The following is a 22,634-nucleotide window of genomic DNA, read 5'->3' as shown; positions in this document are numbered from 1 at the left end:
AGGGAATGGTATTAACACTTTGCTGTGAAGATGGAATGTGCATTTCATGGGTATTAAAGCAATGTCAGCTGAGGATGGAGGAATGTAGATCAGCACAAACTTTTTGGCGAACATTTTGGTGCTAACATGTGAAATGTTCATGGCTTTTTGACCCAGCATTCCAATTTCTTAGGTTATCTTATAGAAACACTTCACTACATAAAGAGTTATGCTTAAGAACCACTGAAGAATCATTGGAAGTTAGAAACAACTCTACTGACCGTCAAGAACAAATGCTTAACCCAGCAGTAGCTCACCTGGACAACGGGAGGCATGCCACCATCACGAAGGACAGGGATGTGTAAGTGCCGACAGGAGAGCGTCTCCAAGGTATATGCCTAAGAAAAAATATCTGGGACACTAGGGTAAAAAGTACATTTTTGTTTTTGAAAGCAGTAATACTTGTTAATATTCATTTGGGGGAAGGGAAGGAAAGAAAGCTCTGGAGGGATATACGCCAAACTGTTAGTGGTGATCTTGGGGTAGGAATGGAGGTGAGGTTGTGAGAATTTTTCTTTGTTACATATACGTTAAATTTGTTATAATTCATATAACATATATAATCAGATACACACACACACGTAGCCAGGACATCCATACCTGAGGGCTTCCACTCAGCGTTCTCAGAGGGCAGAGGCCGGCATCCTCAGGATGTATCAGGGGAGCTGAAACGTCTTCTTCACGGGACCCGATGCCAGGGCTCACGTGTATATATGAGTTTGTTTCCCAAACTGGGCTCTCATTGAAAGCTCTGGCTTAGATACTCATTTTGGGGGGAGAGGCTCCATGGTATTCAGCAGTTCAAGAGTCTGGCTGGGACCCAGGAGACTTGGGGCCAAATCCCACCAAAGGGGGACAACCATGGCTTGCCTAGCTGTTCTATGATGTGAGAATCAGACAAGCTCACTGATAAAAAAACCCACGACTTTCCAAACTAAAGGAAACACAGAGCAACTGATCATGCTATTCTATGCCCCACAGGGACTGCAGAGGGTTACCTGGGGGGAGAGTGCAATCCCTGAGCCCTTCTGGTGGCATGGAGCTACTGAGTCAGTATAAAGAACTGTGGGGAGGGGCACTGGAAGATGACCCTTCAAATCAGTGAGCACAGCTCCTTCCAGGGCTGATGGTGAGGGTCTGCATTTCCTCTTCACTTGCCAGCACCTGTGGGTATGCTGAGCACAGCCCTGAGCCCTGCCAGCAGGGAAAAGTGCAGCAGCCAATATTCTCAGAAGAAAACTTCCCAACCCCCAAGCAGCCACTCAGGTCCAAGCAGAGTGGTGCATGGAAGTCAGAGATGCTGCGCACTGCAGTGAGGCTGCTGCATGTGACTGCAGAATGTTTGTGGCTGCAGAACTTGCTGGAGGACACAGCCAGGCCCTCAGAGGTCATGCCTGCTGAACAGAAGAGCAGGGGAAGAAGAGCCTCCATGATCGTGGAATAGTGGCCACCTCTTCCAGCCCACCCTGAACTCAGCTCCTGTTTCTGACTCTCCCTTGCCATTGAAATTCTGGCTGACATTTTGGATCTCTGTGTAAAAATACTGCAGAAGCCCATCTGATTTCCTGCAGTGAGATGAATGGTCCCCCAATTCATTCCTACCCATTGATGGACTTTCAGATGTCTCCACTGCAGCAAACTGCTGGTGAGAGTCAGAGGCAGACGGCAGGCAATGCTCCATTCACTCACCCTCTCACAAAGGGACAGAGCAGAGGGGTGGACTGAGGGCAGATAACACATTTACTTTTCTCTTTCTTCTTGGGCCAATAAGGAGAAACTGCTGCTGCCAGAGAATAGGGGGTGGTGAAAGGGATAGGGGTCCCTGACTCATTTTGGTTATGACAAAAACTATGCCTGGGTATGCAACTCCTTTTGTTTATATGTATTTCCCATTTTACAGAACTTATCATCTTGGCCTCAAAGTACTTTCCAGAAACAAGCTCAAGGGGCTCAGGTAGAAATAGGTCTGTGGCTGCCCCCCAGGCTCAGAGGTTTGATGTGATGGGCACATCGCCTCCCTCCCATCGTCCCCTCTACTTTCCTCTCATTCGCTCTGCCCCACCACACCGGCCTCCAGACACACTCTCAACTCTGGGCCTTTGCATGTGCCTTCTCTCTGCCTGGAATGCTCTTTTCCCAAATATCTTCATCCTCATTCCTTCACCTCCTTCTGATCTTTATTCAATATCAACTTCTCAGTGAGGCCTTCTCTGGACAAGTTACCTAAACTTACAGCTCCCATCCCCATACGCTCCTCAACCCCCTTCCCAGCTTTATTTTTCTCAATAGCATTTAATACCATTTGACATTCCATCTGTTCTATTATTTATCTTATTTATTATCTGTCTCCTTCCACTACAAAGTAAGCTTCCCCAAGGGCAAGTGTTTTGTCTGTTTTGCTCACTGCTGTGTTTGCAGTATGCCTGGTGCAGCATTTGGAATATAGTAGGAGCTCAATAAATTGTTGTCTGTGATTTGCTTTCCTACCCTCCAGTCCATGACCTCGGCTTTTATACATGAATGGGTGGACGGAGCCACAGGGAAGTAAAGAAATGAAGGGTGACGAAAGGAGAAGAATATTAAGAAATGTGGAAAAGTTACATGTATGGAGAGACGAGAAGGAGCAAAGTCTAAGAGATCTCCGATTAAATAAGAGGACTTACAGAAGGCCAGCTTGTGCTAGGAAGGAAGATCACAAACTCCAGAATCTCCAGGAAGTACAACCTGGAAGCAACCAACACGTGGGCACAATTCATGCGATTTGGCTGCAGCCACAGCTTTGGGCCTCCTGCATGTCTTCTGCCACAATGCCATCCTCGGTAGGCCAAGGGAGCTGTAAACAGCACGTCTGGAAAGAGGAGGAAGGAACCAGGAAGGGAAAGAAAGGAGAGGAGGGGAGGGGCCAAGTGAAAGACCAAGTGAGTGATCTTGGGGAGGTTAGGTGACAAGCCACTGGGCAATGGAGGAGATTAGAGGTGAGAGGCCAGAACTTCAGCAGGAGAGATGAAGGGAGGAGAGGGGAGAGGCAGGAAGAAGATGGACTCAAGAAGAGATGGGCAGAGGTAGGAAGCAAGCATGACTATGCTGTTATTATACAGAGCCAGGCATCTCACAGGCCTGTGTAGGGAAGTGTCACTACTGCTCCGGCGATCTGCCCTGGAATTCTGTGTCTTTTTTTTTTTAGTTTTGTGTTTTTACTATTCTAAAGTTCTCAGTTCTTACATTCTTTCCCAGAGATGGATGGAGATGATATATATATAAACTCGGAAGAACTATTTAATAATTTGGAAACTTAATATTTTGGTCATATTTAGGAGGGTTATATTAAGGTATCTTCCCCTTGAATTTGGTAACAAAGTCAAAAAAAGTCACTGTGAAACTGAATCCACCAAAATCAATAAAGAACAGATGCTTTTTGCTACTTGCAAAATAAGTCAAAGTAAGAGACAACTTATGGCCCTGTCAGGGTATCTCAGTTGGTTAGAGCTTCACTCTAATACACCAAGATTATGGGTTGTTCCCCTGTCAGAGCACATACAAGAATCAACCAATGAATGCATAAATAAGTGGAACAACAAAATGATGTTTCTCTCTCCCTCTCTCCCTCCAATCAATCAATCAATATTTTTTTTTTTTTAAAGAGGCACTTTATAAATGGAGATGCAGGGTTTATCATGCTTCACGAGGTATTTCCTAGGAGACTAGGTTCTTAGACTAGAGATTTTCTCAGTCTAGTCAAGGTGATCAATTAGGATATATCTTCAGAATTGGAATGCGTTTAATGAAAATAAAGTTGTAGGTTAAATCAATCATCTAACATATTCAATCTGATTATGCGAAGTGGGTTGTATGGAGTCTAGTTAAAGGAAGGTCAAGAAACAAAAATTTTTTGTGCACATCCAGTTGGTCCAAAGGAAATTCTTCTCTAATTTAAAAACCCCAATTCTGATTTTCTAGATATCCTTGATTTGGAGAATGGAAATTAACCCAGCTACCTTAGCTGAATGGAAATATTCCTTCGAACATCCCACTGCCTTTGTTCTAATTCATTGCTCACTAAGGTAATTTGTGATCCCTGTCTATAAATTGACTTTTCGAAAGGAATGCCCACCACAAAGGTTCTAAGTTAAGAACCATGTCTGTAATCTGGCAAGGGAGAAATATCTTTGTTAAATGGCATATAGGCATGCTTGTATATAGATCCTTCAGCTACCTGAGAGTTTTGGAAAATTGTGCTCTGGTTCCCCTGAGCCTGGTCACCCCAGAGAGAGGAGATAAAATCCTGTGATAAAATTCTGTACCCAGCCCTGCAAAGCTGAGGACTGATGCAAGGTGTTGACAACAGGGAGGGATTGCTGGAAATGGTCAGTTTCTCCTTTTTGTCTTCTTTCAGCTGCAACCAAAATTCAGTGGCCAAAATATATAAATAAAGAGGACTCCACAGTGCTGCATTGGAATGATTTCAATAAACCTGGCATCAGGTCACCAATATGCAGTGTACTTTGCAGCACACATTTCGTACTAACTCACTAAGCATTCATCTTTCTAAAGGAGCAGAGGACTGAATGCAGGGTATAAACTCTCTCATCTGAGATGCTTGTGCCTCCTTTCTCCAGTAATCAGGGCAACTCTATGCAAACAGTGGCAGAGGGAGTGAAAGAAAATGGCCCGGGAGGGCAAACACAGGGCTTACCCTTCTCTGGAAGATGCAATCAGCCTGATTCTCTTTTCTGGAGATCAAATCCTCCTCGACATCATAGCTTTCCATCTTGGTAGCAGAGGACCAGATTCAGACCTGTTTTTCTTTCCAGCCAGGGTAATTTTATTCCATTTTGCACGTTTCAATAACAATTTTCTTCCCATCCCTACCTCCAACTGCATTTTCATATTCTGAAATGCCTCTTGACCAGAGACATAAAGCCCCCTCCAGGGTCAGCCATATTGCCAGCATCAGAGAGCCAGCGGGGCCACCTGCTGGAAGGCTTGGGCACTGCTCTGGCTGCTTGGTTCCTCTCTGCCTCTTTGGTGTCCTTAGAGTCAGCCAGGTCTATGGCAGGACCACAATCTTCTTCTCCAGCTTCTGAGGCGGAAACAGAAAGTTTCTCATTATTTCATCCAGCTCTTCCAAGGCCAGCTGGGCATGGAGCCTGGCCACGTCATCGGGCTCCAAACGTACTACATGCTTCAGCAGGTGGTAGAGATCCTTGAGAACATCCCTCAGCACCTGCACAAGAGAGAGTCATGACTATGCGTCTACTGTGTCAGCATTTCCAAGAATGACCAAATTGCCTTCTCTTGTCTGAGGAGTTCTGTGAGGAAACTCATATGCTCCCTTAAGAAGATAGAGCCAGCCCTCTCAGGTTAGAGATGGAGGAAGGGCAGCTGTACTGAGATAGGCTTCCCTTTGAACTTCTCACACACCCTGGTTCCCTCACTACACTGGCCTTCGGGCTGCCACTCCCCTTTAGCCCCAGGCCCAAGTATGGGTGCCTGACCCCTTCCTTCAGTCCCAAAGCATGGCACAGGCCTCAGAACCACAGGTACTGCCCAGATACGGTAGCTCCTAGAGCACAATCACCAGCATTTTCCTCTCTAGCTCCCACAAAGCCCTCTGATGACATGCATGGAGGCTGTTTCTTCAGCAATCATGCCTATCCTTGCCATTACTTTAAAATTTCCCCTCCATAGTTCCATTTCCATGTCCTTCCCCTAGTCACTGTAATTACTTTTCAATTGCAACTCTGCAATGGAAAACAAGTTTTCCTCACTGGTCACATTTACTGCTGACACTGAGGCCATGTCTTGCCTTGTTCACCTGCTGTAGTCCCAATGCCTCACAATAACTGGCACACCTAAAACATATTTATGAATGAAAGAAGGTGTGCACACTTCTCTTGGCCAGTCTCTCACTTGGTAAAAAGTAAAAAATTTAAGGACATCTATTGAAACAATGCTAGACAACCTGGGTCAACTTCATGGGTGTGTGATCTGTGCCGTCACATAGGGACTCACAATCAAGAGGGCCCCACGCTTGCCTTAATAATCTGCTGTTGTCACCTTAAAATTCTTAATAATTTTATCTTTTGGCCCTGGCTGGTTTGGCTCAATGATTTGAGCATCGGCCTGCTGACTGAAGGGTCCGGGTTCATTTCTGGCCAAGGGCACATATCTCGGTTGCGGGTTCAATCCCTGGCCCTAGTCAGGACTCGTGCAGGAGGCAGCCAATCAATGTATTTCTCTCACATCAATGTTTTTCTCTCTCTCCCCCTTCTACTCTCTCTGAAAAGCAATGAAAAAAATATCCTCAGGTGAGGATTTTAAAAAATAATAATTTTATCTCTGAACTTGTGTTTTGTATGTGAAGTCTAATGGGACAAAGGAACATGAGGTGTGAGCAGAGGAGATATGCCCAATATGCGTGTCTGCCATCCTTTGCCAGTGCATTTGAATATGGCGTTTGCCGTGCCCAGGAGCACGGAATTCTGAAGGATCCACAATGCGTGGAGTTCGCAAGGTTAAAAGCCAGTAGAAGGGGTGTATGTTTGCTACGTTTACAGCTGAGCAAATGGAGGCACTGACATCCTGGAGAAGCCTCACTTTCCGACTGAACCAGAACTTGCTTCAAACCCAGAAAGAAGGCAATGGCTTTCTAAGAAACATAGGCAAGTAAGGAACTCTATGCATCCTCCATGTTTTAGCCAACCATTCACACTGAAAATGATGACAAAGGAGGAAACAGGACAATCCACAGTCTCATTCCTTTCAGTCCTTTCTTATTCATAAGTAAACTGAAGGCAGTATTGGCAGAATATGCCTGTATCAGGAAGTGAAATAAAACAGCTGAGTTAGTTCTGTGCGGAGTTTCCACTGTTCTGCTCAGAAGAAAATATATGTGCATGTAAAAGCTACAGAATACAAATTGTGTGATTTTGGTGATTCTACATATGAATTAAATACTCTTATATTTGCACTTAAAATTGGCATTGCACAATATAAAGGTGAACAGTAATATTCATGCTAATAACTTAATATTCACATTTTTCTTTACCTGGAACAAAATTAATAGCAAATAATAAACACCAGGACAAGTCGAGAGAGAGAGATTGTGGAAGAAGGAAAAAACCTCTATATTTTAAAACCATATGGACAAAAAAGGGGCCACATACTAAACCTGACAAACTCTGGTATGATGCCCGTAGGAAGAGCCTTACAAGCCCAGAGACCAAAGTAACAACACAGGGTAGTCTGAACAGGAGAATTCCTAACTAAAAGCGGTCACGGGTCACGGTGGGTAGTCACATCCTAGGCTTTCTTGACAAAGGTCAATCTTTAACTTTGAAATTGTTTATTGTCTTTGTGCATCTAAGATGACATACCTTTGAAATGTCAGAGCTATCTTCTTTTCCTGACTCCTCGAAGGCACAACCCTGAGTACCAGAGCCTACGCTGTTATCTTGCGGCCCACGTACCATCTCTATGAACTGTAAATGTTCACGCTAACTACCCTGCACCCGCCTATGTAAAAGAAGCATGTGTCTCTCCATTTTACTTTTTATCCAATCCTCAGAGATGTCCCATCCCCGCTTTGCTTTCTCCCGCCTCCCTAATCTGCCACCAGTGGATTTCATGTAACCCTCTTGTGTCTCTTCCTTTGATTCTAACATAAAATGAGCTGCAAAACTGCCATTCTCCAGAGTATTTTCTCAATCCACTGAGATTTTGCTTCCCACAACTGTCATCAGTTTGGCTCAATAAAACTCGTATAAGACTTTTTCTTAGGCTGGGTGTTCTTTCGTCGACACCAGTAGCAGTGTTTTTTTCCTTCCTTTTTTGAACAAGGGACCCTGCGTTTTCACGTTGCATTGGGCCCCACATATTATGCAGTCAGCCCTGCAGAAAACTCTCCGAACTCTTTGCCCAGTGTCACCACATTAAGTGGTGGGCAAAACCTCACAAAGATGCTGCCCATCTCTGTTGTGCACTTGTCTCCTGGGTTTTTCCAAAAAGCTGTGGAGACACAATAGGAGTTAAGTCTCCTAGTGCAGGCATCTGACGCTAACTGTGGCACTATCCCAACTGCCCTTTCTTTCCTCCAGGCTGGCAGTGTGAAAAAGAGAGATGATTCTGGAAGGAGGGTGAGTCCCCATAGCTACTGCCTCACGATTACTCACTCATTCAATAATCATTATAAAGGGCCTGCTTCCTGCCCAGGCAGTGGGGCTGGTGATAAAAAGATGAGTAATGCACAAGCCCTACCCTCTGGCAGCTACAGCCTAGCGGGGAGGCAGACTCAGACCCCAGACAGCGTGATCCTCACTCTAAGACATAAATACACGATTCTGTGGAAGCAAGGAAGTGATTTCTGCCTGTGGAGGTGGGTGGGGGAAGAACACCTCCCTACCATGCAAAAGGACTATCACTCTTTTATATGCAGCCAATGGGTGGCACCCAGGAGTGGCTTGGGGAATCTTCAAGTTCGCTCATCTTCAAGCCACGTCAAATAAAATAAACGCAGATTATGAACAAACCAGGTGTGCTTGTTATGCAAATACGGTTTAGAGACAAGTCTCCTGACTCACTCTCCCACGGATTATAGCCCCAAGTGTCTCTTATATGGAAAGTCTAGAGTTCCTACTGTTTATTGCAAGGTCATCTTTTTCTTCCTCTTCTGATCTTTCACCTAGCCAAAACTATCTTAGAGATTTCTATTTGCTAGAGCCTCCTAACTTTCACAGCAAGGTTAGCTTTCACTTGTTAAAAGGGGAAGTTCTAAGGCACTCTGACATTTTCTGGGGTGGGGAGGAATAGCCCCTTCAGCACTGCTGTGTCCTTAAAATAAAAATAATGCTCCTGCAACCACCACTTCGTACTCAGGGGTGCTGAGCTCCTTGTTATCAGTTACCGGATCTCCTTTTTAAGGTAACTGAGTGTTAGGCAAAGGCTCCTGCTTAATTAATGGGTCTACCTTCGCAACCCACCCTGGTGCGCTTCTCCCCAATCCCTGTAACCCTGGGGATCCCACACATCATAGGACTTCCTCTGGACTCCCCAGGGATCAAAGCTTCCTGCCAGCCAGGGATTGTCACCAAATCCGGTGGATCAGGGGCTGAATACAAGGAGAGTTCAAAGGTAAAGTTACTCACAGGAGCTTCTGTGGTGGGCAGGATATAGACAATCCCACAGAGGAAACCTCTCATTAAGAGTTCAACACACCTGCTCTTCATCCCTCGGCGCATCAAGGCCCAGGGACTCCAGGGAAAGGTGGAGGGGAGCGTACCACCAAGATTTGCAGCCTGAAAACTCTTTGGAAAGGGGTGGGGTTCAGGTGTTTAGAGTCTGTGAGCCCAACACACACACACACACACACACACACACACACACACACACACACACACACTCTTCCTCTCCTCTCCTCTCCTCTCCTTCCCTCCCTTCCCCAAGGAATTTAGAGTCTGTGAGCCCAACACACACACACACACACACACACTCTTCCTCTCCTCTCCTCTCCTCTCCTCTCCTCTCCTCTCCTCTCCTCTCCTCTCCTCTCCTCTCCTCTCCTCTCCTCTCCTCTCCTCTCCTCTCCTCTCCTCTCCTCTCCTCTCCTCTCCTCTCCTCTCCTCTCCTCTCCTCTCCTCTCCTCTCCTCTCCTCTCCTCTCCTCTCCTCTCCTCTCCTCTCCTCTCCTCTCCTCTCCTCTCCTCTCCTCTCCTTCCCTCCCTTCCCCTCCCTCTTCTGTCGCCAGTTCCCTGAAGCACACAATGCTGATGCTTCAGGGACAAAGGTAAATCTTTAGGGTTAGATGTGGCTTAGAAAAGACCAGGTGAGGGCCGAGGCAGGACCTACTAAAAAGGGAACAGTGTGAGCAGAAGACTGCCTTGGGCACACAGGTGCACTTTCAATGGACTAGCAGGAAAACAGTGCTTGACTCTTTCAATGAGATTGACCTGGAACATTCCCAAAGTGGTTACTGTATCTGAGTTAAGATCAAAAGAAGCAAAAAATGGCAAGTATCTTTCTTCTTTTTAATTCCTAAATTTATTTATAAAAGCAATATAACTACAACCCAGAATAACTGGAAAATACAGGAAGAGAAAAAGTCTCTAGTCAAACTACCTCTCTAACATAAGCCCCACCAGTAAAGATGTTCAGTAACTGGTAGACTCAGTTACATTAAAAAAATTATTTTAATATTTAAAAAGTCATTTACACTTCAAGGTGATTTTACAAATGGAATTTATTGCTATTTTTCTGTTATTATTATGTGAGATCAACAAGGCACAACACAAATGATTACAAACAAGACACAGAAATAAGAACTCAGAAAGATGTGACCCAGCAGAGGATTTTCCAACTATAATTTCTTAATATTTAAGGGGAAATAGGTTGCTAAGTATAAAAGGATAAAAAATGTCAATGCATACACTAGCTGTACTTAGAAATTCAATCTTCTACTGAACCAATAGACGAGGCAAAAAAAGATCAGAAAGAAAGAAAACTGAATTCCATAAAATTCTATCAATCACCAATTGTGGCTCCCTGTGTGGCTAAAAAAATAAGTATTGGGCACAAAGACAGAAACATAGGACTAACAGGGAAATTAGACTTTGAAGTAAAAAGCAGGGCAGACACAAGAGAGGAGGGGGACTGGAGTTAGTGGCTGCAGAGTGGCCTGGCAGACAAAAACATTCTCTAGATTGGGGATAAAAGGAAGAAACCCCAGAATCCAATTAGTTCTGTTTAAAAAATGTTGAAATAAGCATTAGGTGTAGTATGAACCTGTCAGAAAACTGTAAGCCAACTTCTAAGAATCCTCATTTTGACCACTGTGCCTTGATGTTAAAACCAATGTATGATTTGTGGCAGGGTGAACTAAGAGTGAACAGATGAGACTAGGGATGGGGCAGAGTCAAGGATCATCAACAGAGCACGAGTTAGCCAACATTTCCCAAGCCGTGTGCAGGAGACTGCTAAGCATTCTGGGAGATGAGGGCCCATCCGTTTAGGAGAGACAGACTCACAGAGTTGAACCTAATTGTCTAGAGGCAGGCGAACTCGGTGAAGTGAATTCTGGCGCTCCCAATCTTGAGCAAACTACTTTAGCTCTTGGAACCCAGTGATCTCATCTGTAAAATGGAGACAATACTGCCACCTTTTAAGGATGTTGTAAGAATTAATGTCTATAAAGATCCAAGCACAAGGACTTGCATATGGTAGGTGTTAAATAAGAGGCAGTTTTTCAGTCTGTTCCACTAACACTATGATCTCTTTGAGGCTCAGGGCTGTGTCCAACTTGTTAATCTTCTACCACCAAGGCCTAGAACAGCACCTGGCATATAGTAAATTTCTGATGAACAAGTGAGTGAATGAATGAATGATAGCAATAGCTAATCCTTACATAATACCCATTACATGCCAGATATGGTTCTAGGAATTTTATCTACACTAACTCACTTAATCCTCACAACAACACAAAGAGAGAAGTACTATTATTACCTCCAATCTGCCCAGGGCCACACAGCTAGTAACAGGTAGAGCCAACATTCAAACCCTGGCAGCCTGGCTGGGAGCGATGTTCTTTACTACCCACTATACTATTCTGCCTCTCCAAGTGGTTATTCTCACTACTACGAAGTGGGGAGCATAAAGCACGTGAGAGTACTTCACTATCATAAGGAAAGTGGTATGTAATTCAAAATACCGTTGCTATTACTACTCCAGAACTGGGGTAATTGGGTTTATCACCAAGGGGCTAAGAAAATGAGGGGAAAGGCACAACTCTGAGAACAAAAAATAGAGAGCAGAGAATAAAAAAAGAGTAGTCAGGAAGATGAAAAAATGGAGGGGAGTTAGAGGAAAAGGGAAGGGGTGTAAAAGAGGGGAAACAGATGTATTGTCATCTGAGTGCGCTATCCGGGCCAGAGTGCGTGCTGGACAGTCACTAGTCGGTAACACTGGCTGCACTATTCCACGGAGCTGAGCACAGGAGGGATTCTGCTGAGCATGCAGAGAGGAGCCAGGCTTTGAGGTCTAGGAGGAGAGCAGCCTCTCTAAGATAATGGGCAGGAAACAAACTGGGGAAATAGAATGAGGTAGACAATCTGGCCTTCATTCAGGGAGCTCTGGCCTGAAGAAGGATAAATGGTTTACTGATAAAACCCAAACCTTCACTTTGATGGGTCCATGAAAAAGAAATGTGGGCCGATTCAGGCAGAAAGACCGTATTTTTGAGACATTTCATTGAAAGCATCGGCAAAGGAAGACAGGATTACTAATGTGGAAGAGGTTCTAGCCATGCCTGACAGAGAATCTCAAACATGCTGAAGTTCACGGTAACATTATTATTAACTGGAGGTTACTGGGTTTTTCAAAAACCTTTTATTTCCAAAGTATTTTTCTCTGCTAGACCCAGAGATAAATAGCATTTTTACCCTTTCTGCACTGGGTCTGGCTGTTAAATGGGGAGGGTACCTCAAGTGAAAACTGGAGATGGTTGGGGAGGGGATGGGGGCAGATATCATGAGCGATTTTCATTGAAGAGTAAGAGGGGAAAAATTAACTGGTCAAGTGCCAAAAATACTCAAGGGACATAGACAGGCTGGGCAGATTACAGACAAAGACCAAGACAGCCAGTTAACCCATTAGGGGTGAGAGTCTAGGGGCCTGAACAAAAAGGGCATACTCCTAATTGCGTGCCCTTAGGCTAGATTGTGCTGAGGCAGGCTACCCAAGGCTTCCAGGTATCAGACAGTGCTGACAAGGGCTCTCCATCCAGCTCTCTGGCAGAGACAGAAGCAGTAGCTGCTCTGGCACTAGGAGCAGCGGTGGCAGCATCTTTCAGAATGTCTTTAAATAGCAACCTGAGGAAGGCAGCAGCTTTCCTACACCCCCATAGGCACGGAAATAGAACAAAGAAGGCAGGAAAAATGGCCGGAATGTGTGCAAAGACAGCAGGCTGTTTGCTTGTGCGAGAAATTGGGAGCTTTTTCTTTAGAAGGTGATTACTATCCCAGCTTTCAGACTGTATTCCATTACCACATCTGGGAAAAAGGGCTTCATTTTCCCCGGCCCTTGAAGCTCTCCTGGCAGACACCCTGCTGAGGGAGCACGGTCCTGCTCCCTTTCTGCACCTAACGTCTCCCACGTGGCACCAGCAGAAGGCTCACTACTACCATATAGTGTGAGGTTACTACATCTCTGTCGCTGTGCTAGCCCTTCACACTTAATCCTATAAAGTAAGTGTTAGTAGGCCTAGTTCACATATTAGGAAAGGGGATTTAGAGAGCGTTAGTGATTTGCTCAAGGGCACAGCTTAGAATTCAAACCTGTGTCTGTCAGATCTAACTCTGCAAGCCTTGCTTTTAAATATGTATAGTCACGAAGAAATCCAATATGCAAAAGGAAGCTATGGAGAGACTCTGACCTTTTTCCTACATTGAAGCTGTTTATTTGGAGATGGGGCCTGGTTAGGGAAGAGGAGGAGCAGCACCAGGCTACTAGTTGACCGCAAGGTTTGGGTTTCCTTTGTGACATGAATTTGCAGGGCCAGCCTCACCCCAGGCTCACAGGGTCACACAGCCTCAGGTCTAGCTTGAGTTGGCCACAGGTGAAGTGCAGGCCACTCTCCTTAGGGCATGTGCTCTGTGGAATTCAATGCTCTTTGCCAGATGCTTGAGGAACAAAAGGTTATAGAATTTGACCAAAGGCCAGAGGAAACCTGAGTCACATCAGAGGCCTTGGTAGGGTTTGTATTATGTGCTAATATATGGTGTGGACTAGACATGGACTAAACTGGAAAAAGCAACTGGCCCACCCACATGTCTACACAGCCCAAACTTTGCCTCTGAGCAACACCACTGTTCTAGTGCAGGGATTGTCCGCCCCCGCTGCACTTACAATCCCCCGGAGAACTTTCAAAATGCCTTGACCCCCACTTTAGGCATTAGAATTAGAATCTTAGGGATTGGGGCTTAATTTTTCTTTTTATGCTCTCCAGGTAACTCTTATAATCAGGCAGGATACAGTAGTTCAGGATGTTAGGAAAAAACACCAGCTAGGAGACTTAGTAAGAGATAGGGTTTCAGAAGTCAAGATCACTATCAGGACTTTGCCTACAAAAAGTCTAAGTGCCAATAACAAGCGATGTGAGTTGGACATAACCTATTACATTCTTGGAATTTTCTAAACTATCAGCAACGAGGTTTTCATTTTCCAGGAAGGGGACAGGGTTAAAATCACTTTTGATTCACAAATTAAGACTTTTATCTGTTTTTTCCAAAATATCTTAAAAATTTATTCTCAATCACGTGTATGTGAAGTGAGATTCTGAACACAGAAAAGGTACGTGCAGCTGCCTCTGTTGCTGGGTTAGCTAGAATTACGGCAGAAACCTCTGTCCAGATGGGAGAAATTAAGGGGAATATATGTGAGATGTGTGTGTGTGTGTGTTATGTGAAGGGGAGAAGCTAAGTTTTGCAATGCAGATGATCTGGCTACACATCAATATTCATCCTGTCACTCTGCCTCAGGGCTTCTTCCTCCAACTGCTTTGGGGACGCATGTCTACAACCCACTGCAACACAAACTTTAGGCATTTCCAAGTAAGAGAGGTAAAATCCCCCCCTACAGAGAACTTGTTGAGACAACTTCTGTTCCTGGGAGACCTGAACAATGGAAGAGTTTGGAAGTCCCAGGATTTCCAGTTTAAGATCTAAGAAGTCTATTTATTACTAAGGCAGGTACGGAGAAATTCAAGAGATGTGTTCATGCCTATAAGAGAAAAGGTTTCAGAAAAAGGGACATCTGTAATATTTTAAACAAAAATAAAATTTAAAAATTAAAAAAAAACACATGTAAAAGAATAAAATAAAAAGAGAAAAGGTTTCATATACTCTCTTGCTAAACAACTATTTAGCACTTATTCTGTGCAAGGCAATGTGCTAGATTTGGGGAATATACAAGTGAATGGAATGAGGTACCCAGAGGAGTCATACTCACTGAGACAGAATGGTGATTGCTAGGGGCTGTGGAGAGGGGGGAGTTGAGGGTTAGAGTTTAATGGGTACAAAGCGTCAGTTTTGCAAGATGAAAAGAGCTCTGTGGAGGGATATGGTGATGGTAGGACAGCAATGGGAATGTATTTATTTATTTATTTATTTATTTAAAAAATATATCTTTATTGATTTCAGAGAGAGGAAAGGAGAGGGAGAGGGAGAGATAGAAACATCAATGATGAGAGAGTCATTGATCGGCTGCAGCCCGCAACCCGGGCATGTGCCCTGACCAGGAATCGAACCCTGATCACCTGGATCCTAGGTTGACGCTCAACCACTGAGGCACGCCCGGCTGGGCGGGAATGTATTTAAATGCTACTGAAGCATACACTTAAAAATGGTTAAGATGGTAAATTTTATCACAACTTTTAAAAAAAGTGACTGGTGTGTTCAGGGGGTCACAGTCTGCTATTGACATCAGATGTGAACAAAGCACAATATCTACTATAGTCCTTCAGAGATGGGAGAAGTGAGGACTAAGTTTTCCTGAGAAACCAGGAAAGGCTTTTCACAAAGAGTAGAACACTTGCCCCGCCCGTGTGGTTCAGCGGTTGAGCGTCGACCCATGAACCAGGAGGTCTCAGTTCAATTCCTGGGCTATGGGTTCGATCCCCAGTGGGGGGGCTTGCAGGAGGCAAACGATTGATGATTCTCTCTCATCGTTGATGTTTCTATCTCTACCTCTCCCTTCCTCTCTCTGAAATCAATAAAAACATATTCAAAGCCAAAAAACCCACGCAAAGAGTAGAACACTTAAGTTGAGCCCTAAAGGATGAGTAAAAGCTTAGCAGGTGCACAGGTGGGGGAAGGGAGGGTAGAAGGCACTTGAGGCCTAAGAAACAGTATGGACCAGGTGGAGGCAAGAACCAGTATGTAGGTTATCTGGAGTTGGCATGAAGTTCTCAGGGCATGTGAGGAAAAGTATGGGAGAGACAGTTATAGAAGTCAGTTGGGTTCAGGTTACACATGGCCTTGTATGTCCTGTTAAGAAGCCTGGTCTTTATCTTAGGGGACCTTTGAAAAATGTTAGGTGGGGACTGGGTCTCAGCAGATCTGCATTTCAAAAAGATCTCTCTGGCTGATCCCTGAGTGACTGTCCACCTCAGAGAATAGAATAGAAGAAAGTCCAGTGGTTAAGGAAACAGGATCCTAGGAACCCAAGTTTGTCCCAGAACACCTATAACAGTTCACCTCTTCCCCAAGTATAGTCTCTGGCCTGTTTTATTTTATTTATAAAAAAGTTTTATTGATATTTAGAGACAGGAAGGGAGAGAGAGAGAAAAATCAATCGGCTGCCTTTAGCACACACCCTGACTGGGGACTGAACCTGCAACCTGGGTATGTGCCCTGACTGGGAATCAAACCGATAACCTTTTGGTGTATGGGCTAATACTTCAACTGAGCCACACTGGCCAGGTCAGGCCAGTTTTAATTAGTGTTTTCAGAACAGCCAAGCTGTCAATAAGGCAGCATGGGCTTGCACTCAGTTCCACATTTTACCGGCTGTTTGACCTGGGCATCTAAATGTAAACTTTTGGACCTCAATTTTCTTATCTGTAAATAGAGTTAATAAGCGCATTTCTCTCATGGGGTTGTTATTAATGATATAATGAATGTAAAGAACTTCGCACTTGCCTGCCATACAATAAGCCCTCAATAAATGTCAGTTATATTATTATTAAATACTAAACCTCAGAGAACATGGAATTTATTTGGAGATTTGCTAAGGGCAAATAAACCATGGGGTGATGAGCAATGAACTGGAACAGACCCCAGAGCATCAATCCCGAATGTCATTTCATGTCACCCACAGAGGGAACACTGAGTCAGAATTCCCTTTTAGAGAATGGAGCAAAGATAAGTGGGTTTTGCAACCCAGAGGCCATCTAATTACCAGAACAATCACTTTCAGAAGAAGAAACAATTCCCAATCAGGCTGCAGGGCAGGAGGAAAGTCCCAAGACTCTCATTCCCCAGCCTGGCACCCCAAAGGTGTTTGGTCTCCACCAATTTTTCTCTGCTCCCTGCTTTAGTCAGCTCTGTGTTCATTATGGGAAGTTGCTGGATGGCGACATCCCTGGTTGGACTGTGTTTTTGGCAAGAGATAATGGAACAGGAGGAAGGGTTGTTTTCTGTCTCTGCTTTCTGAAGAGCTGGCATTGGTAGGTCCAGGGAGGTCAGGGCACCTGGGTCCAAGGCTAGCCCCAAACACTCCTCTCCCTGTTCCATCATTCTCCAGGGTAGACAGTAAATAAGCCATAAGGAGGTAGTCTTTTGGGTATCAAGTTTGCAGGACCTGAAGCAGCCTTCTGTTAGTCATGATCTGTGTAGAAAAAGCCCAAGTGACTCAGTCTCTGAGTCCTTCAGAGGATAGTCACAGAGCATGTGAGTGCCAGTTCAGTGCCTAGGCTCACTTACTCTGTCACTTACCAGTTGTTGGACAAGTTACTTATCTTCTTTGTCTTTGTTCCCTCATGTGTAAATGGGGATATTAATCATACCTGAATGGGATTACTATGAAGATAAAGTGAATTAATTAATGTAAAGCACTTAGATATAAGTGCTGTCATATAGTAAATGCTCAGTAAAAGTTTTTTGGAGGGGTTTTAATATACACTGAATTTTTCAGGAATGCAATTACTGTATAAACTAAGAGAAAACAATATTTTGATTTGTTGGAGTTTTACAGAGTAGTTTATTATTTTGGAAAATCAGATATTCAATGTACACCTGAGTTGCCAATACAGGATATCTGTATCTTGGGTCTTATCTAGAGAAAAGATGCTGAGGGTAGACATTCCCAAACTTGGTGCCTAACTTGTGCTCCTTTGTGGTGTTACCTAAGATGCCCTGAATAATAAGATTAGCCTTGTTCCAGGTGAACAAGTGAGTTAGTTAAGAGGGAGAGGAGGGGAAATACTATACTTTCATTAGCACTTGGCCAACATAAGCCACCAGGAACAAATGGAAATGAGTGCTAATTCTTCCTGGCATTAGCTTTGGAAAATTATAACGACAGTTCCTTCATGAACTTTATTTCCTCATTCATAAAATAAGATCATTGGACTATTTCCCAAAGTATGTTCCATGGAACATTATTACTTGGCATGCTTATAATGAAAAAAGGGTTCCTTGGTAAATGAGTTGAGGGAATTGTTAGTTTTCTTTGCTGCAGGGCTGCTCTGACTCTTTAACAGGCTAACATGCACCAAGCCTCCAAGAGGGGAATATATAGTCATCTGCAGCATGTTCCAAACTCATTTGACCATGGAGACCTTATGTCAACGGAGAACTCATGAGGTTAATAAGCCAAGGGAAATTTTTGTAAGATCTAAATGAAATAGTCTGTAAGGTCTCTTCCACCTCCAACATTCTAAAAGTCTGGGTTTAGCCCGGCCGGGCGTGGCTCAGCGGTTGAGCTTTGACCTAGGATCCAGGCGATCAGGGTTCGATTCCCAGTCAGGGCACATGCCAGGGTTGTGGGCTGCAGCCGATCAATGACTCTCTCATCATTGATGTTTCTATCTCTCTCTCCCTCTCCTCCCCTCTCCCTGAAGTCAATAAAGATATATTTAAAAAATAAATAAATTTAAAAAAATAATAAAAGTCTGGGTTTAAGTGATATTACCTTCTACTTGGCCACTGTATTTTATTTTTCATTTACTTTTTAAATTGAATTTATTGGGATGACATTGGTTAATAAAATTATATAGATTTCAGGTATACAACTCTATAATCTTCTTGGCCATTTTAGATTAGAATAAGGGTAAAGAGAAAGCTACCCTACAGAAAATAGCATAAGTCAGATGCAGAAGAGGAACACAAACCAAATTCTAACATATGTAGATCTATGTAAATGACATGCAGAAGAGGCAGAAAGGGAGCAGTTTTAACTGTTAGGGCTTCCAAACTGTCACTTATGTTATCACTAGAAAAGAGTGAACATTTATATGTTAGCAGTCACAGTAAGGTATTGAGTCCTAAATTTTTCAGCTTTATTTCTCAAATTCATCACTAAAGCCATGAGGATTTGGCCAAGTTACTGTTGAGGAAATCTATGGACTGTCCTCTACCCCTAAACACTGGTCCTAGACTCTCTTCTCACACATGGCTATGGTGGAGGCTGAACACGGTTTTACACAAACCAGCAACCATGTACCCCACCTGGCTCAGCCAGGAGTGAGCATGCATCTGATCTTAGTTGCAACATTAGGTTTCTCCCCTCAAATTTCTGCATTTCAGGCCAGAGAGGGAATCTGACTACTGGATGTAAGATGCTGCACTGGGCCACTGGCAGTGGTCCTGTTGCTGTCATAGGAAAAAAGCTGGACTCCAGGGCAAGGGAATGAGGGCAAAATGCAGGAGAAGCAGAGATGAGGAGCACTGCGGCTCCGGAGTCTGAGTCACTGAGGACCAGCTCCAGCCCAGCTTTCCCCACAGCATGGTTGTTCATTCTTCTTTGGATTCAGGAGGCTAAAAAGTTTTCTTTGCTTAAGCTAGTTCAGACTGAGTTTCTGTTGCTTAAAACCAAAAGAGCTCTGATTATAGTCACATATGTCCCCCACACTGACTTTCTCTATCAATAAAGAAGAATGGACGCTGCCTCCTGAAAGCTGGGGGAATGAACACATGCTCTCTCCTGGACCCCACTAAAAGGAAAGCGATTCTGGCCAAGGGCATGTGCCTGGGTTGCGGGCTCCATCCCTGGCCCTGGTCAGGGTGCCAGAGGCAACCAATCAATGTCTCTCTCACATTGATCTCTCTCTCTCTCTCCCCCTCCCACTCTCTCTGAAAAAAACACCCAAAGAAACAAAAAACAATGGGAAAAATATCCTCAGGTGAGGGATAAATAAATAAATAAATAAGCAGTCTAGCCCTGGCCAGGTGGCTCAGCTGGCTGGAGTGTCATCCCATAACCAAAAGGTTGCAGGTTCAATCCTCAGTCAGGACGCATACAGGAAGCAACCGATCCCTGTTTCTCTCTCTCTCTGTCTCCCCCTTCCTCTCTCTCTCTAAAATCAATAAACACATCCTTGGGTGAGGATTTAAATAAATAAATAAGTAAATAAGTAGTCTAATAAAGTTAGAAAACAGAGGAGCCAGGTAGTGACACACAGCTTGGGTTTAAGTCAGCTTTGCCACCTGCCAGTAGTGTGATCTTGAGCAGTTTTTGCTTAACCTCTGGGGGCTTCCTTTAGTCATCTTTAAAATGGGGATAACACTACCTGCCCTTCAGAGCTCCTGAGAGAATGAACTGAAATAATACAGTAACGCACCTAGCTCAGTGCCTGCTCTTATGAAAGCACACAGTGTTCCTGTTTCGTGGTACTACATCCACCGCTTCCTGGTGGCAGGGAAGAAAGGGAAGAAACAATAGTGTTGGAGGTCAAATCAAGTCCAAACATGTATTAAGTCCAGTAACTTTCGGTTCAGCATCTACAAAGCACCAAGGCTCTCCTGTGTTTCCCGGTTGAGCTGGCACCCATCCTGAGGAGCAACGAGGAAGCATGTGCAACACCAGGCTCTTGCACAGAGGTGGAAGGCAGGGTTCCATATAATCAAGTCTGTTTTCCAAAGTCTGAGACGACTAATGGTGAGGGCCTGAGGACATGATAAAGTGTAAGGCTCTAAAAGTTCCAGCCATGAAATAAATGGCTTATTCATTTAGATTAAATATAAAATTATCTTTGGTGGGTTGGTTTTAAAAAAATCATTAAAAACCTCCAGCGAGTCTATGGATCAGATAGTAGTGGTGGTGGTGGTGGTAGTAATACTAATGGTAATAACAATAACAACAATAATGATTAGTAGTTATTATCAGCATTGTGGTCTTTTATATTTACAACCCTTTACAATTTGAGGAGTTTACATGTTACCAATCTAATTCTTGTCACAACTCTGTCGGGTAGGTAGGGCTGATGTAAAAATAAGGTTCAGAGAGGTTAAGAGATTTGCACCTAGACCGGAACTTACACCATGTCCAGCGGCCCCCCAAATTATTCTATGCTCCTTTATTATTTTCTCTATTCAACTGTGAGAATCCATTTCTTTCAAGGTAAGCATGTCAGAAACACTGCTCCTCTTGCCTTCCTGAGGCTCTGGGATGGAGCAAAGACACTTAAAGGAAGAGAGTGACAGAAACACCCCAAACAAAACAGGCTCTTCTCAAGATGCAGCAATAATGAACAGATGGAGACGCATAAGCACAAAAGAGAAAAGACTGTGGAATCTTAGGGGCCTGTTATGGATTGAGTTGTGTCCCCTGCTTCCCCAAAGAAGGTATGTTGAGATCCTAACCCCCAGGACCTCGGAATGTGACCTTATTGGGAAGTAACTAGCTAAGATAAGGTCACAATGGAGTAGGGTGGGCCCCTAATCCAACATTACTGGTGTCCTTATAAGAAGAAAGCCAGGAAAAGACATTGAAATGCAGGGAGAATGCATATGATGACAAAGGCAGAGACAGGATTTATGCATCTACAAGCCAAAGATTGCTGGCAAACCACTGGAAGCTAGGAAGAGGCAAGGAAGAATTTCCTTACAGTAGGTAAAATTTTCCTATCATTGGCCCTGTCAACATCTCGATTTTGGACTTGTAGCCTCTAGGACTATGAGACAGTACGTTTTTGTGGTTTTAATTCACCCAGTTTGTGGTACTTTGTTACAGCAGCCCTAGGAAACTAACACAGGGCCTAAGAGGATTTTTTCTTCTAAGACTGAAATGGAGCCACAGCAACTAGGATGCGTAAGAGTAAGTAAAGAGGGAAGTGTTTGGCCGAGGGGGGGGATAATTTATAAACTTACAATATACTAATTTTAAGTTCCTTTGTGCCTCTGTCTCTTTTGACACTGTAAACAATGTCCAACAAATGATGAATTCTTATTACATGCCTTTTATGAATAATATCAATACTGTAAACACCCAAGCCCTGGCCAGTAGCAGAAGATGATTAACAGAATTGCTGCCTTGGTCACTGGCTGCAGCTTCACACTCCCAGGAAGAGAAGATGCTCTTTAATTTCAGTCCTGGAAAGGCTCTCCCAAGCACTTTTTCAAGTTTACAGAGGAATAATTATTACCTGGATCCCAGTCATTTTTATGTGTTCTTTTCATTTGCTTTTCACATGGAGCCTTAGATCTGTTAAAAAGGAGCAGTGTCTGTGAAACTAGCTCTGGAAGGAAACTAGCCTTGTTTACTGTACCCATCGCACCAAAAAACTCACCAAATGCTGTCAGAATAACTCTCAGGATAAGACAAAACCAATAAAAAGAAGTTTCCATTAAGTCTGACCATTTCCTTATAACTTGCCATTTGTGCTATGCCCTCAGGTCTTACTTCCCAGTCTGGACAGACAGACACAGGGTGAACCTAGGACACATGCACTAAACCTTTTGGATGGACTATGTGTAACGGCTGTCATTAAAAAAACATAATGTCATATACGACGTCACTCATTTTTTCTTTTAGCCAGGGTTTGCCTTCTCTCTCACAATGAAGTAGGAGAGTAACATCCAACTGCACACATGTTGGTGAAACTACTATTTG

General features: G+C 43.9%; 1 protein-coding gene across 1 annotated transcript in view; it reads right to left on the bottom strand.

The window, feature by feature from the left end:
• Positions 1 to 3,235: 3,235 nt before the first annotated feature.
• Positions 3,236 to 22,634, bottom strand: part of TANGO6 (transport and golgi organization 6 homolog) — a gene marked incomplete at its 5' end in the record, with an annotated part of 127,728 nt that continues 108,329 nt past the window's right edge. Inside the window, one exon of the mRNA XM_081118739.1 lies at positions 3,236 to 5,263. Coding sequence (XP_080974865.1) covers positions 5,087 to 5,263 — 177 coding nt within the window. The 3' untranslated portion in view covers positions 3,236 to 5,086. The remainder of the gene's footprint in view (positions 5,264 to 22,634) is intronic.

Source organism: Miniopterus schreibersii (assembly GCF_964146895.1).
Source record: "Miniopterus schreibersii genome assembly, chromosome: 18".
Classification (NCBI taxonomy): domain Eukaryota; kingdom Metazoa; phylum Chordata; class Mammalia; order Chiroptera; family Miniopteridae; genus Miniopterus; species Miniopterus schreibersii.
The sequence above is the reverse complement of the archived record's forward strand: the minus strand, read 5'-3'. Positions and strand labels throughout refer to the sequence as shown.